Genomic DNA, 16767 nt, shown 5'->3' with positions numbered 1-16767 from the left:
GTAAACAAACAAACAAACCTGTCAGCTTTTGAAACCATAGTTAATTAACATTTTTTAAAAAGCACAATACTCTGTTAAAGCAGAATCTCAAAACTGAAGATCAGAAAGTCAAGTTGACCCATTAGCAACTTATTGGATCACAGTACTGATGTTGACATTCCCGCTGTAGGTTTCAATGAATGAGACTGAATGTTCTTTATTGATTAGAGTCCTTATATTTAGAGAAATATAGGAAGTTGGTGACTGATCTGGGGAGGAACAGCGGCAAATTGTAGGGAGAGCTGAGAGAATGACTGAGAATAACAAGCTGTATTTTGAGGTTTGATCTCTGCTAGTTGTGAGCACAGGTATTACTCCTATTGAGAGTCACTAGCCAGGGTTGGGGAGAGGGATTCTTAGCTAATTATGTCAATACACGATCTTAAAAGCAGTGGAAGAAAGCTTGCAGAAGGAGACTTCCCCACCCCTTCCCCTCCATTGCTGCACTCTGCACCCCAGAGAAGCTTCTCCTGTGAGCATCAGAGAATCTTCCCAAACTCTGTGGCTTGGCAGGGACCACTATGGGGAGGGAGAATCTTCCAGAGTAGGGCAGAGCTGTAGGTTATTGATCCCTTCCCGAACCTTTTGACCCAATTGTCTGGTGTGTGTTGTCCTGCTTGTCTGATGCCTATTTCAGCATTGCCAATTCTAAATGTCCACAGTTGAAATTTTCATCATTGAATGTAAGCTACCTCATTCTTGATTACTCTCCATATCCACCTTCTTGACCAGATAAACAATTGACTAAGCACACAAACCTATCTTTGGCTTTAAATATTGGAAGCAAAGGATTGGAAATCTGTTGCTAGTTCATGTTGCCTTTCCCTTAAAGTGTTGCAGAAGCCCACCCATTTCTCTCTTACCACCTTAACTAATACTCCTTGTCACTTCCTGTCTTGACTGTTACAGCTGTCCCACCCCTTCTGCCTTTCATTTTTACTTCCTGTACTTCAGTCCTCTCTCCTCCAACTTTGGTCAGAATTTTATTTCCTGAAGCACTTTCGGGCAACACCTATGCCAGCCCTTCTCCTCTTTCTTTATGCTGAAAGTTGGTGCGGAGGAGTTCTGCCAGATAAATCAGCAGGGGAATATTAAAAAGGGCAGTGCCCATATTCCCAAAGCCAGGGAGCAGGTGGAGACAGCTGGGAAAGATAGTCTGTGTGCCTCCTATAATGAAAAATTGATGAATTGCCCATTTCAAAGCCCATATCTGTTTCCAGCATTTCATTCTCACCTTGCCACCCTCACCTTTCCCTCTTTTGTTTAATTCTCCAGTGGCATAATTCTGACCCATCACTCACTTTTTTTATTTGTCAACCCAGCCCACCTTGTCCCTTTCCTATTCTCCTTTTGGCCTCCTAATGACCACTTTCTAATAATTGCCTGTATATTTCCCCACAATAAGAAGTTGTCACCAACCAAATAGAGGTTGTCTGACTAATGATGGACAATTATTTGTGCTTCTCTGTCAGCTTGAAGCTGCTGAATTAGAGCAATGACATCAATACATGCTCAAGCTTGTACTCAGTTCTGGGATTTAAATAATGCCTTGTGGCCGCACTAAACATTTTAATACAAACTTTGACAAGTTGGTTTATGGGATCAAAGTGAAGAGACGGACTGAAAGAAGAGCCTTATATTTAGACTTTGTAGTTATTCTGATTAATTTCTAGTAGTTATAATGAAAGAAGGGATATTATTATGCGGTCTTAGAAAAGCAGACATACTTTTAAAGAAAAAAAGCAAGTCTACACTGTAATTTTGTGGGCCTAAAATCAATCCATGCATATAAAATAGAATGCCTACATGGGCTTCCTATTCAAGACAACTCATGGATAATGGAATTAATTTATATACCATTTAAATACCGTAGCATTCAGTTACTGAGGACTTGTGAAACCGACTTTAACAAGGCAGCAAAATTTGCATATACAAGTCAATAGAGTGAGTTTTTTAAGCACACATGAGAACATTACTGTGGAAGCAGATGAAATTCTGAATAATCCTTTAGCATGGAGATATTTGCTGGGGTTGAAAATTTTGACTGAAACAAATGTGCAAAGCTTGTATAATAAAGCAGTCTTGACTGAAAGGCTTACAAAAGGGAAGAAAAACACAGGTAATGATTAATGTGCTAATATAAATAGTGGTAACACTTTCTGACAGCTGATTTGATTGCAGTTTATAGTGCCATTTTGTTTAATTATTCCTCTGAAGGATTATATATCAGATACATTCTTCATAAACAAGTCTTTGAAATGCCATGTTGTCAGTATTTTTTAAAAAGTCATTCACCAGCGGCTTAAAACATGGAAATATATGAAAATCCATTTATTTTCATTTCAGTACATCCTTCCTCCTTTGCAATTTTTATTGCCAATCTAAGAGATCATCAGGTTAATACTTCAAAGAAAATGTTCCTGTTGCTTTTTCAAGGAAGTTACTTTGATTCTTTCTTGACTTTATAGAGTTCTAGTCAGTTTGATGGAGCAAAAAAAGAATACAGAGTGACTGCTGTAAGGGAATCTATACGTGATGGGGTCTTGCCTCATTACCGCACCCAGAGGAAGCTGCCTTATTCTGAGTCAGACTGTTGATCCATCTAGCTCAGAAAGGAGTCTTTCTCCTGTCTCTACCGGGAGACACACCAGGGATTGAACATGGGACATTGAAGATGCTCTACCATTGGTGTCCTTGAAATAGGAGTACATTACAACAGAAATAGGTGCTATTCATTTCGGGGGGCCCTCCCATGCGCCACTTTTGAAAATGCTACATAGCAATTAATACAAAAGTACCATTTAACACTGCTGTGTGTGAGAGAGAGGCTTTTTACCCTTGACTTAGGAGGGGCTGCATTATAATAATGCAAAAAAGAAGAAGCCCAGAATTCATTTCTTAATTTTTTTAAAAAAATCTTGTGAACTTGTGGAGTCAGGAAATTTAGTTCTCAACAATATTAATATTAGTTGATGCCAACCACAGCTATGCACGTATCTATTGCACCAGGGCTGGTCATGCTCTTGGAAATTAGTTCCTACTTTTTTGCAGGTACTGCTTGAAATACTACTTAAACCTGCAGAATCAGTTTGACCAAAGTCAACAGCAGTCTTTCTACTTACTAGTTCTCAACTCTCTTAGCTTTTCTGTCCTGCTCAATGCTAACTGTCTTATTTCTCTTCCTTCCTGGTTCTGAGTGACTTTGAAACAAAATTGCTATGTAGGGAGGGTGAATGCTCTAATTCTTATGGAAACTCATTCTCTCTGAAGTATTTAATTAAAAGCAGTTACCCTCTCCTTTGTGTAACATTTCTGTTGAGACACTTGATGCAGAATGGCAGCTCTTTAAGAATCATTCCCTTGGGGAAAGTTGTCTACTGACATGCTTCTGAAGGTTGAATGGGATAAGTTGGGATTGCATCTAAATTTCATTCTAACACTTTTTGTTCAAGTTTATATCTGAGGCTTTAAATGAAAGGGGCCTTCTTATGAATTGAGCCTGAAAGCAAACTGGAAACCAGTGAACTTATTTTGAAGCAGGAGTAATGTGACCCAGGAGCTGGGCTTAACCAGAATTTGGGCTGTTACAATTACATTTTGAATCACTTACAGCTTCCAAAGGTCTTCAGGGCTTTAAACGCTCACCTTCTGCTTGAGCAGGACTTTTAAGAGTCCATGAATTTCATTTTTCAGCTTGACTTACGGGTACTTTGTTCACATTCTTGGTGATCACTGATTGCACCTCAAATTCCCCACACAGTCTCACCCGCCAGGTTCATGTACATGCTAAACACCACAAGACACAATCCTGTAACATCCTGGAATAATTCCCACGAGGCTAGATGGTCTCCTAGCACCACCTTGTGAAACCTTTCTGCTAAATAGGCTTGGAACAACTTTAAGTAGTGCTCCTAATCAGGAACTTATGGCCAAGGGGTAAAGGTAAAGGTACTCCTGATCATTAGGTCCAGTCGCAGACAACTCTGGGGTTGCGGCGCTCATCTCACTCTATAGGCCAAGGGAGCCAGCGTTTGTCCGCAGACAGCTTCCGGGTCATGTGGCCAGCATGACTAAGCCGCTTCTGGCGAACCAGAGCAGCGCACGGAAACGCCATTTACCTTCCCGCCAGAGCGGTACCTATTTATCTACTTGCACTTTGAGGTGCTTTCAAACTGCTAGGTGGGCAGGAGCTGGGACCAAACAACGGGAGCTCACCCCGTCGCAGAAATTCGAACCGCTGACCTTCTGATCGGCAAGCCTTAGGCTCAGTGAGACAGCAGAATTAACACTGTAATGCCCCCCATTTCTTCTATTGACTATCAACAGCAAATTGTGAATCAGTATGAATTGCATTTCCCAACTTAATTTGATTGTATAAAGGTCTTTGGCTTCTGACATCCGCTTCTAGGTATCAGAAGAATGAGCCATTTTGGAAATGAAACTGTTAGGTTCAAATAAATGAGAAACGAATAATTTCATAAGGAGTAAGCAAACTTGTCAAAAGATGCTTAGTGATTCAAAATACAAATATCATTTATTAATAGCAAATATCTGTCTCAACAATATATATCTGAAATTATATTTGCCAAAATAAATACTACTGTATCCTGTTTAATAGAGAATTGCTTGTTAATTGATATCAGTTTTACAAATGAGGTTTCAAAGATAACCAGCAAAACTCATTCAGTGTTCTTCAGGTTTCTCTCCCTCCCTCCCTCTCCAAACCTCATTTCCACCTATGAGCCTAGTGAAGAGATGCTTCCAAAATGTGTTTCAGTGTGTCATACTATATATTGAATTTTTGTTCATGTATGTCCAGCTGTTAAATAGATATTTACATGGAAAGGTAATAATGACCAATAGGAAAATGTTGGAAGTAGTGATTTGTTTCAGATGAAATATATGTGCTTGAATGGCTAACAGCCACTACTGTCATGTAAAGCATATTCCATAATAGAATGTTTGCATCAGTGATCATTAGTGTAAACTCTTGCCATTGATATTTTTAATGGATATTACTGGAGCTTGCTTCATGTTTGTTTAGCAGATGCAAACATTCAGTTTTTTCATCTGTAGAAGAAAGAACCAGTTTTCTGAATGTGCCAGAGAAAGTTCGTTTTTAGGTTGACCAGCATTTGATTTTAAAAATATATTCTTTGCCATAAAGTTCCTTTACATATTTTTTAAAGCTTTCTTAAAATAACAGTGGTAGAGTTACCCTGAATTTAATAAAGGAGAGCATGCAATTTTGTATGTTATGATATCACACCTAAGCCTTAATTTTTGGATAGAAATTTGCTGTAGCATGCTTTTAACACCCTATTGTGTAGTAGCAGTTTACTCTTGAGATTATGTTCTTAGCATGTTGCTGATTGAATAGTCTTACTGAATCATCCCTTTAGGTCTATTCCTGCTACCTCACATAGGTTTTATAGGAATGCAGTATTTTGTAGACTAAACACTGGTGTGTATTTCTTGCTGCAGGATAAAAAATGGATTCTCAATCATGAAGATGTCACACTGGGAGAATTACTGGGCAAAGTAAGTAAACACCTGTTCTTAATGAGGAAAAGAACACCTTAGCCTTGGAGTTTGAAGTATACTTTTGGTATTAAGGATGGTGGGCTTCTTCCACCACCCAATATATAGTAACATTGCTTTGTAGAATAATTGTAATTTTTTTTAAAAAAAATGGCATATAACAGACCCAGCCAAAGTTAAGCAGATTTTAAGACCTACTTCAGTGAGAGAAGTTTAAGCATGAACAGGATAGAAAAGTGCTTAACTTGAGTAAAAAAATATGTCCTAAGTTATCAATAATTTTAAAATAGAAAGCTATTTTTGTAATGCAAATATTACCACATTTTTCTGTCTATAAGACGAGGGTTTTTAATTTAAAAAATTAGCTTTAAAATTAGCCCTCGTCTTATACATGCGCATTTTTTTTTAAAAAAAACAAAATTCAAAAGAAAACATTACTAAAAATATTTTTTGCTGCTGTATAGATTTGCCAACCTAGCTTTGCTCAATTACCCGCAGACTTCTCTAAGTAAGGGAAGCAGCTGCAACCCTTCTTGCAGTTGCCAGTTTGTGTGACATGGTCCTAGCAGGATGTGTCTCTCCAGCCCCCAGTCACAGAGTGGTGTTTGGATGCTGGGCAGTAGCTGTCAGAATCTCTTGTATACTCTGTATTAGTGTAAGCTACAAGTGTTTGGACAATGCATATTGCATATACAGAGTAGGCTTTGCATGTGCATTCAACCCAGGTGTGTGATTAGGGGAATATGGAACCTCCATATTGAGCACTGCGGGTAATGAAATGAGCCAGCTCATTCCTTTCCAGGGCCGGCTCTAGGTGTAGGCTGGGTGGCGAGGGATGCCAGGGCGCCGGCCCGCCAGCCGCGCCAAGAAACAGGGTGGAGCGGGGGGGGGCGCTGGAGCGATCTCGGCACCACGGCGCCAGGGCGCGCGACACGTTTGAGACAGCCCTGTTCCTTTCCCTTCAGTTTTGAAACACACTGTAAACATTGTGGGTGAAATTCAGAGGACGTTAGATGCACATAAATCCTATTAAAATAAATGGGACTTAAGTGCATAACTGTAAGCTTATATCCCATGAATGTGAATGGTTATTATAGATGCCTAATTTTCTTTGGGTTGTGCTGTACAGATGCAACACAGAGCCTTGCCTATGAACTCCCTGCGCTCTTTTGTGTGTGAGCTAAATGCTGGGAGCACACTCTGCATGCACAGCAGTTTCCCATTGTACTTTTCTCTCACACAAGACAATGGGAGGCTTCTGCATGTATAGGATGTTTTCAGGTTTGTTTGGACATCATATGGAGATCTCTTGAGCATAATTTCTACTTACTCATCCAAGTTATTAATGTCTGTGTTGACTAGGTAAGGTAAAGTAAGGTAAAGGACCCCTGGACGGTAAAGTAAGGATCCTCTCATTTATGCCCATGGATTGTATTTGGAGAAATAGTGGGAGTATGCCTCCTCTTCTGCACATCTCCCTTTGCTCCCAATCAGTGCCAACCTAACACTTTTGTGGATTGAAGGTAGAGGCCAAATGGTGTTTCCCTCCAATCCACCACCAACCTTGTTAGATTCTATTTTCAGCTTTCATCTGGTTCCCACCACCACAACCTTGGCACAGTGTCACCTGAAATCACTTTGCCTTACTGCATGGTAGGGCCAGCCTTCCCATAATGCAGGGGAAACTAAATTGTGTGATCCCACAGTTGCATAAATATGGGATCTCTTGGTTTGTGATGTGAGCCCAAGACCAGCTCATGATACCTCTCTGGATGTGGCCTTAGGAAGTTTATTTCATCTGAGTTAAGGGATGACTTAATTTTTTTCATTTTTATACTTGAGCATCTCTGTTACAAGGAACACCCAAATGCCATAGCTAAAATAGAATGAAAACTTTTTTAAAAAAAACAACAACCCTAAAATAAAACACCACAATATAGAAAACAGGAAACAACCTCATATTATATCGGCCTGCCAGAAATGCCAGCTGAGATAGGCATTTCCCCCCACTTGCTTGTGAACAGTATTAGAAACAGAGATATAAAAGCTAGGAGCTAAATGGTACCTTAAACCTAGGTTATGGGCACAACAACGGAATGTATAGATGCGCTTCTTTAATAACAAGAATACAAAGTTGAAAATGAATGAACTGCAGCTAAAATATTATGTTCATTTTTCACATGGTCTAGACATTCCCCTCCCCACCCCCACCCCTTAATATTCAAGAGGGTCTCTTCTCCGTCTTCAGAGAGTAGCTGGAAGTGGGGAGGCAGAAAAATGTCCTCCTTCCCAAACAGAGGACTGTCCCCTGACATCCATTCAAATCAATTATTGTCCTGTATGAAGTAGGCACATGGCCACCATAGCAGGACCTGACCTGTAAGCTCCTGCTGGGATCCAGGGCTTCTTACATTCTCGCAATGCTGGAAGGAGAGGCATTTCTGTAGCTCAAAATACCGCCTCCTCAGTCTTGGACAAAACTGGATCATGTACCTCAAGGCTAGAATGGCTTAGATTAAAGTGATTTCACGGTGTGATTAAATTACTTCAAGTTGTGTTATTTCAGCTCTTCTACCTAATTATTCCATATCCTGTGGCAAATGTCAATAGTAGTAGGTCTACCAAACTTCCTGAACAACTTAGAAATCCAGTTATTTTTGTAAGTCCTATTCCTTCCTTCCTGTCGGACCATCAGCTACACCCAAGTATAAAGTGAAATGTGTAGGCATTGAATGAAGAGCAATTGACAGCTAAGCTGATACCTCTTAAGATATCATCTCCTCCACCCCCTGGCTATTCTGCAAAAAGTTATAATTGTCCAAGAAGCATCAGCCAAGGGAAATGACAGATGGACAATAATTCTGTCCCATTTGGTACAAACTATTAAGTAGTCTTAATTTCAGCATTTTGCTAAATTATAAGAAATCAGGGCACACCTTCTGCCTTAATTTTTACTTGGTAGCAGATTTCCCCTCCCCCCCGTCGCCCAGTTGCTGCCAACAAAGAGAGAGGCATTTTAGAATTCTCAGCCCCTGCCTTGCCATTCATTTTAGTGGTAGCTGTATTGCCACTTACAACCCTTTATGTGTTATGTTTTGATTCTCTCTGGCACTTTTCAGTGAAAAAGACCCCCAAGGAGACTCTCAAAGAAAAGCAAATGCAAAATGTACACAATAAAACACAATTTACAAAAGTTTAAGACAGTATCTTAGTGGCATATTTACATTCCGCCCCCCCTAATCCAAACACATCCTTTCCTCTGCCTAAAAGCAAAATGGAGTTTCCCCAAAATGCCAAAGAAAGTAAAGTAACTTTCCTTGAGGGGCCCCCGACTCCTTAGGCAGCCACCTTCTAAGCAGCAGGGCCTTATGAGGGTTTATACACAACAGCAGATGGGAAAGCTCACCCCTGATGGCTCCAAACATACTCTGTCCTAGTAAATCACAACCCTTGCGCAAAACCTCCTTCTAGGCATCCTATTTATTGAGAGTTCATCTTGAACTCTTTGCAGCAAGTTTGTAGGGAGGTTATTTGATGTTGCATCAAGCAATCATTCACACATTACATTGCCTTTTCTCATTATGTTTAGGAGAAATTCTGAGTGGGTTTGGAGCGGGGGTAGATGGAAGTGGGTTTGTTGCACAAGTGTGTAACATGAACATGCCAGTACAGTCAGGGCCGGCTCTAGGGGTAGGCTGGGTGACGCAGGGCGCCGTGCAGCGAAGCCATGCGGAAACCACGCTGTGTGCTGCGCCCGCCCACCAGCCGCGGGAAGAAACGGGGTGGGGCGGGGGCGCCGGAGCGATCTGCGCACCACGGCACTAGGGCGCCCGACCTGCTTAGAACGGCCCTGAGGACAGTGGTACCTCGGTTTAAGTACACAATTGGTTCCGGAAGTCTGTACTTAACCTGAAGCGAACTTTCCCATTGAAAGTAATGGAAAGTGGATTAATCTGTTCCAGATGGATCTGCGGAGTACTCAACCTGAAGTGTACTTAACCTGAAGTATGAGTGTAATTGGTTCTGGAACTCCATACTTAACCTGAAGTGTACTTAACCTGAAGCGAACTTTCCCATTGAAAGTAATGGAAAGTGGATTAATCTGTTCCAGATGGATCTGCGGAGTACTCAACCTGAAGTGTACTTAACCTGAAGTATGAGTGTAATTGGTTCTGGAACTCCATACTTAACCTGAAGTGTACTTAACCTGAAGCGAACTTTCCCATTGAAAGTAATGGAAAGTGGATTAATCTGTTCCAGATGGATCTGCGGAGTACTCAGCCTGAAGTGTACTTAACCTGAAGTATGAGTGTAATTGGTTCTGGAACTCCATACTTAACCTGAAGTGTACTTAACCTGAAGCGAACTTTCCCATTGAAAGTAATGGAAAGTGGATTAATCTGTTCCAGACAGGTCCGCGGAGTACTTAAACTGAAAGTACTCAAACCGAGGCGTACTTAAACTGAGGTATGACTGTATGTGCTTGAATCCCACCTACAAAACTGATGATCTGAAAGCAGCTGAAGTCTAAACAGAGGAGACCCTGATGGGAAGAGGGAGAGCATAGAAGAGCACTAGGATCACCTAACTGAGGCTGGGTTCCTCTCTTTTCTCCCACCATTAGGAGAAAATGTTTTTTCTTCTTCCAATAAACAGAAGCTAAATGTCTGGGACTAGTCATATACTTCCTCCTCTGAAGTCATGAAAAGGAGTTTGGGTTGGCCGCTATGCTTAGCTGCCTACAGAGAAGGAAAAGTGATGACAGGAAGGGAAGAGAGGACATTGCAAGGCAGATAAACAGGTGCAGTGGGGGAAGAGACTGCCTTAATGAAGTGTGCTTCTCCCACTCTTGTGTCAAAATCTTTTGTGAAACATTGCTAAGTTGCTTTTTCCGTGGTAGATGACTGGATGGAGCGAAGTATAAAATTAATGGGGTGTTCAGTCTATAAGGCATTAAACATTCATTATATAAAGGCAGTGTTTGACTAAAGCCTTGAGCTTGATTTCATCGGCTTTTTAAATTCTTCCCATAAGTTAAAAAGGGAAGTATCTATTTCCTTAACCCATGTGTGAGCTTATATAAGCATATTGTTAACTGACACAGCTGTGATATTTTCTGCACAGTAGAACTTTATTTTGCTGAGGAATGCCATTAAGTTTGTTTACTGACAATTTGTAATATCTGCAATTTCAGGGTAATTTTGGAGAAGTATATAAGGGAATATTGAAAGATAAAACTCCAGTTGCTGTAAAGACATGTAAAGAAGACCTTCCCCAGGAGCTGAAAATAAAGTTTTTATCAGAGGCCAGGTGAGTGGTGTAAATGTGAATAAATGTGCACTTGGGATCCATTACATACCTAAATTTAATGCAGTTCTACAACAGGGAACAGTTCCTAGATTGTCTGAGAGTAATCAATACTTTCCACTTCCAAATGTATTTCAAATTAGTGGTGGTGGAGGCCCTCCCTGAATTAATTTTCCCTGAAAGAAGTAAAATGTCATATGCAATCTGATATAATATCAAAGGTGAAAATAATCATCAACTGTTGACAGAAATTCCATATTGTGTAATATGCATACAATGGAAAACATTCCAAGTTAGATTATCTTATTGGAGCAATATTGTAGTAAGTGACATCAAGAAACTCTTTTACCCTTTCAAACAACTTGGACTACATGGAATAGGTTTTTTCAATTTCTTTCTTTCTTTCTTTCTTTCTTTCTTTCTTTCTTTCTTTCTTTCTTTCTTTCTTTCTTTCTTTTGCTAAGAAACCTGGAACTATAGTAATTTCATTATGAATTATTTACTGAGGCTCAATTGACATCTTACAGTTTTTGTGGTTTGTGGTTTTCTTCTTCTTTAAGGATAAACCACCTAGAAAACTATCTCAAAACGGTACTTGGCTGAAATATTATACAACCTTTAATGTTTCTCTAGGTTTAAACCAGGCATCCCCAAACTTCGGCCCTCCAGATGTTTTGACTACAATTCCCACCATCCCTGACCACTGGTCCTGTTAGCTAGGGATCATGGGAGTTGTAGGCCAAAACATCTGGAGGGCCGCAGTTTGGGGATGCCTGGTTTAAACTCAGCCACAGTGTCCCAAGTGTGGCTTTGTGCAGTATACTAGTTAGGTAGCTATTTGTGAGACTTGGGTTTCATATCCTTGCACAGTTGTGCAGAACGAATCTCCCAGGGCTACTGACAGGATAAAATGTGAATTTGAGCTGAGCCTTGCCTGTGGGAGAAGCAGTTGGTCGAGGTCTGCCTATTCCTCACAGTCTTAATCAGATCTTTAGTGATTTCAGTTACATTCCCTCCCCACCCCACCTAATCAAATGTGGAAGGCATCGCATAAAGGATAGGATGGTGAACCTGCAGCCCTCCAGATGTTGTTGGACTACAGCTCTCATCAGCTTCACCCAGCACATCAGTAGGGAGGATGAGAATTCGACAATGCTTGGAGAGCCACAGGTTCCCCAACCCTGGTATAAAGGTTCCATGTGCACTCAAGTACATTGGGAGTCAAAGAGGAGCAGCCATGGACATCTAACTCAGTGCCGCTCTTGGCCTCTCTGTATGCATAGAGCCCCAATGTTTTTGTTCCTTGGCAAGGCAAAAGTCCTTTGCCCTCCACCCAGGAATCCAACAGCCCAGGTCTTTCTGTGTAGATTGCATGTGCTTAGACTTCATGGTAAGAACAAGTGTGTGACTGGGTGGGGGGTCTGTGGGGGGGTGGTGGAGAGCCCTGTAGACGACAGAATCATAGAATTGTAGAGTTGCTACCGTATGTAGATGTGCTATGCTAGTGGCAGCACTCCCAAGCAGAGGAGGGGTGGGGTGGATTGGGATATATACCTCTGTACTACTAGTGGATTTACTTGTCCATGCCATGAGGTATGGGAAGGATCAAGAGTTGCTTGGGTAGTGTGTGTAGCCTTGGGTCTTACAGAAGAGGCAGAGGAACAATACCAGAACTTCAAAGAGCAAAGGAGAAGGCAAGCATTAAGGTAGTGCAAAGAAAAGTAGCCATTTAGTAACTTGTACAAACTGTCGTGCTATATCCTGATGATGATTGACTCAAAAGGTTTCGAGCAAGTTTCAGGTAGTAAATTGCTGCTTTCTAATACCAGCTTGAAGCCCTGTTCTCCTGGGTCTTGTAATCATGAGCTCTCCTAGCATTGGGGGTGGGGGGAGGCATAACTGTACACCTGGGCTTTCCAGAACTATATGAAGAGCTAGATCATGCCATGGCTTGTTAATTTGTTAATGAGAACATCTCTTTGGAGCTTAAGTTGAAAATGAATCAGTGTAACTTCTCTGTTCACATCTTTAAAATGATTAAGATGGTAGAAGGCACAGGTGTTGATTGCAACTGGAGAGTGATCACATGCCATTTGAACTCATGGAAATGTTCAAATCTGTTCCAGGATTTTCTGCTTATTCTAAAGTAGTGAATATTTGCTTTCTATCTATTTTTACTTGTACGTACTTACGTCTGGTAGATGTTGATCAAAATAAATGGCACTCTAACCCTATCACTTGCATGGTGGGGTAACTTAAGTCCAAAGGGGACTATAGAGCAGGGGTCGGCAACCTAAGGCCCATGGGCCAGTAGTGGCCCACAAGGCTTGTCTAACCAGCCCATGGTGACCCCTGCCGCCACCCGCTCTTACTGGTGTGGCACAGCGCGGGGGCAGACTTCCAGGTTGATTGTGCATGCGCACAGGCACTCCTCCAACCCGGATGTCCACTGGAAATAGCATGTGTGCACGCGTGCAGAACGGAGAAGCGCCCGTGTGCATGCGCACACGCTATTTCCGGTGCACTTCCGGGTCAGAGGAGCACCGGAAATAGCGTGTGCGCATGCGCACGGGTGCCCCTCCGACCTGGAAGAGCGCACGTGCACACACGCTCCAACCTATCCTCCGGCAGACGGAGTGTCGACCGGCCCATCCTCGGATAAGGTTGCCAACATCTGCTAAAGAGTCTCAACTTTAGCCCCACCCCTTTGTCACACTGCCCCTTACAGCTTCCTATATGTTCAGGGCAGGTGTGTACAATGGAGAGCGTTTTGCACTCAAGTAGACTCCCTGCACATTCTAGAAATCTGGTTGTGTTGGTTCTAGATGATATGAGCGAACCTGTATAAGTATTTATTATGTGTATCTTCCTGTTTGCTTAAATTGTGCTATTGTTGTGTTTAATTTCTTTTGAAAGTTACCCTATGATTACCGGTATTTCCGTGAAACGTATGGGATAAAGTAAATGAATATTTGCTCCTGATGCCCTTTCATGTGTGTTGTCACTGAGAAGAGGTTTAGTTTTATCATCTTTCTTAGTGAGATGTGGTTTCAGTTGTAGAATGTGTTTTTTTTTCATGTTTACTGAAACTCAACTGAGTTTATTTGAATCATGTAGGTGCTCAGTAACTTTTTTCCTACATAGCTGAAATCAAGTTGATACAATGACATGATAAAACCTTTGTACCCCTTTTTCAGAATACTCAAACAGTATGACCATCCGAATGTGGTAAAGCTTATAGGAGTTTGCACTCAAAGGCAACCTATATATATCGTTATGGAGCTTGTTCCAGGTAATGTGTTCATTTATTCTTATAGCATTCTTGTACTACCCAGGTTTATTCTCATAGCATTCAAATGTAGTACCCCATTTGTTTGGATATACTCATTGTCCTTCCTCTGCATCTTCTCAGTTTAAATAATCTGCTCTTTAGAGACAGAAGGGTCTCTGTGTGTATCTGAAGAAGTGTGCATGCACACGAAAGCTCATACCAAAATAAAAACTTAGTTGGTCTTTAAGGTGCTACTGAAGGAATTTTTTTATTTTACTCAGAATCAAAGAGTTATTTTGTTTTTGCCAGTAGGTGGAGACAGTATCAAAGTCATAGCTCATAGGCACATCCCATTGTAAATCAGTATGAATCATGGGAATATGTGCAATCTGCTATTCCATGTTCATTCCACATACTGAATATCTATGTGAAGAGCAGAAAGTCAAAGTCTTATTTTATAATATTAAATTAATCAGTAATTCAGTACATTACTTTCACTTAAAGGGAACAGGGAAGTTCTCAATTAGGGTTAGGCTACATACTGAACCTGTGTTCCCTGAGGTGTTCCTGGATTCCAGCTCCCATGAGTCAAGCAAGAAGGTTAATGGTCAAGGGTATTGGGAGTTCTGGTCGAGCAGCACCTGAGCTACATCCCTATCCCTGGGCTTACATGTATTTTCAATGCTTTTGGTGCATGAATATTGTTACAGGTGAGGAGGTGTTGTCACTGGAAGCAAGGTCAGTTGCTTTCTGTCTCATAATCTTTGCTGAACCTCATGCCTCTTATGCTACCGTAACAAAAATATATTTCTGGAGAGAGAATTGTGGAGAATATGCTGTTGCCATATCACTCACAAGATTAATATTCCATATGGTTCTTGAGTGCAAAACCAGGGTGGAATTATAACACAGGGTAAGTGTTTATATCAAGGGTGAGGAACCTATGGGCCTTCAGATGTTGCTGGACTCCCAACTCCTATCAGCCTCAGCCAGCATGGCCAATGGTCAGGGATGATGGGAAATTTTGACCAACATCATCCAGAGGCCCTGGGTTCCTGGTTTGGGTCCCTACAATTTGTATGTATCAATCTTGAGTTGACTTTTTAAAAGGGTAAATCTAGTTTTTTATGTTTTGTTCTCCATGATGTACCATGGCCAACGCAGCTCATGATCAGTACCAAAATACAGCATCATAAACAAAGAGTTCATAACAAAACATATCAAGCAAATTCAAATAGGACAAAGTAAAGTAATGAGATTTAGTACTATAATGAATGATATTTTTAAATACAAAGGCACAATAAGAATGAATGGTTTGTGAATAAAGAAAAAAAGTTAACCCAGTGTTTGCTACTAGTTGCAAGTCTTGCCTCAGTAGCCCAGTTTATATAACAGTCTGGCATGTCTGGGGGCAAGGCTTCTCACCAGGCTACATGGTTTGCAGCTGGCTCCTTCATTTCTCCTCTAAAAATGCAGCATTAAAGGGGGAAAAGGCTGCCCTCCACCAAGAGCAGCAAGATGTTAGAGCTTAATGACAACTATTTGTATTTTTATCTCATCTCACTAGTGTAAATAGTCTGGTAAAAAGAACTCACAGAAGCCTGGAGGGCAGCATGAGAGCTAGCCACCTTGTCACTTCCAATTGATATGATATTATTCCTATGGCAATGAAGCATCTGCCTTTGATTGGCTAAGGTGGTATGGTGACATGGAATGTTCATCTTGCAGTCCAGCTCCTGTGTAAAAAATGTTTTCAGTTAGGCTGGATTAAATGCTTCGGCAGGGGCAAGTTGTGGAATGGAAAACGTCCCAGTATGCAGAGAAGCCAAGGAGAAGCTCCGAGGAAAGGAGACTAGAGGAAGGATGCATACTTGGATTTGGGCTTAGAAGGGGAAGGGGAAGGACAGAGGAAGAAAGCAACTGAGGCAAAAAGGAGCTACAGTAATGAGACTAGGAAAAAGGAACCCTCTTTGGGCCGCATGGTGTAGAGGAACTGAATGATGTGAGAGTGAGTGCTAGGTAATTTGCTTAAGAAACATGGAGGGCAAGGGAAGTGGTTGCTTGGTCTAGAGCCTTGAGAAGGGAATTGTGCCAGGCATGGCTTCTGCTGTCACTGCAGCATTGTGACTTGACTTTAGGCCTACATTTGACATAGAAACTGTATTAGCCATCCTGATAGATGGTCTACACCAGAAAACAGAAGGAGCAGCACCTTGTTGATTCTGCTGGACCTCCTAGTAGTCGATATCACAATTGTGTTTACCTGGATACACTGTCTTTAGTTGGGAATTGTGCACACAGCATTGTGGTGGTTCTTTTCCTATCTGGAAGACCAGCTTTATTTGAAAACATATCCCTCTTTCAGAATAGGAATACTTAGGACAAGCTGTGCCTTGATTAATCTTCCTCTGCTTGTGGCACATGCTACAGACAAAGGAGGGTATTTGAATACAGAATACTGACTACAGTACTGGGTTTATTCAGCTGCACAACTCTTGGGTTTGTATGCTGAAACTTCCACTTCTCTAGCTCAAAAAAATGTAGGCCCAATGAACGTAAGGAGGAATACTGCCTGATCCAATTGGCAGAAATAACAGGGGAAAGTCAAA

General features: G+C 41.3%; 1 protein-coding gene across 3 annotated transcripts in view; it reads left to right on the top strand.

Annotated features, from left to right (window-relative positions):
• The window catches only part of FER (FER tyrosine kinase), a 162839-nt gene that overhangs the window by 86658 nt on the left and 59414 nt on the right, over positions 1-16767 (top strand). For all 3 annotated transcript variants that reach the window (XM_035100139.2, XM_035100138.2, XM_060280166.1), the window contains 3 exons: positions 5524-5580; positions 10775-10890; positions 14085-14179. In XM_035100139.2, coding sequence (XP_034956030.2) covers positions 5524-5580; positions 10775-10890; positions 14085-14179 — 268 coding nt within the window. The remainder of the gene's footprint in view (positions 1-5523; positions 5581-10774; positions 10891-14084; positions 14180-16767) is intronic.

The sequence above is a fragment of the Zootoca vivipara genome, chromosome 11 (genome assembly GCF_963506605.1).
Source record: "Zootoca vivipara chromosome 11, rZooViv1.1, whole genome shotgun sequence".
NCBI classification, from domain to species: Eukaryota; Metazoa; Chordata; class Lepidosauria; order Squamata; family Lacertidae; genus Zootoca; species Zootoca vivipara.
The sequence above is the reverse complement of the archived record's forward strand: the minus strand, read 5'-3'. Positions and strand labels throughout refer to the sequence as shown.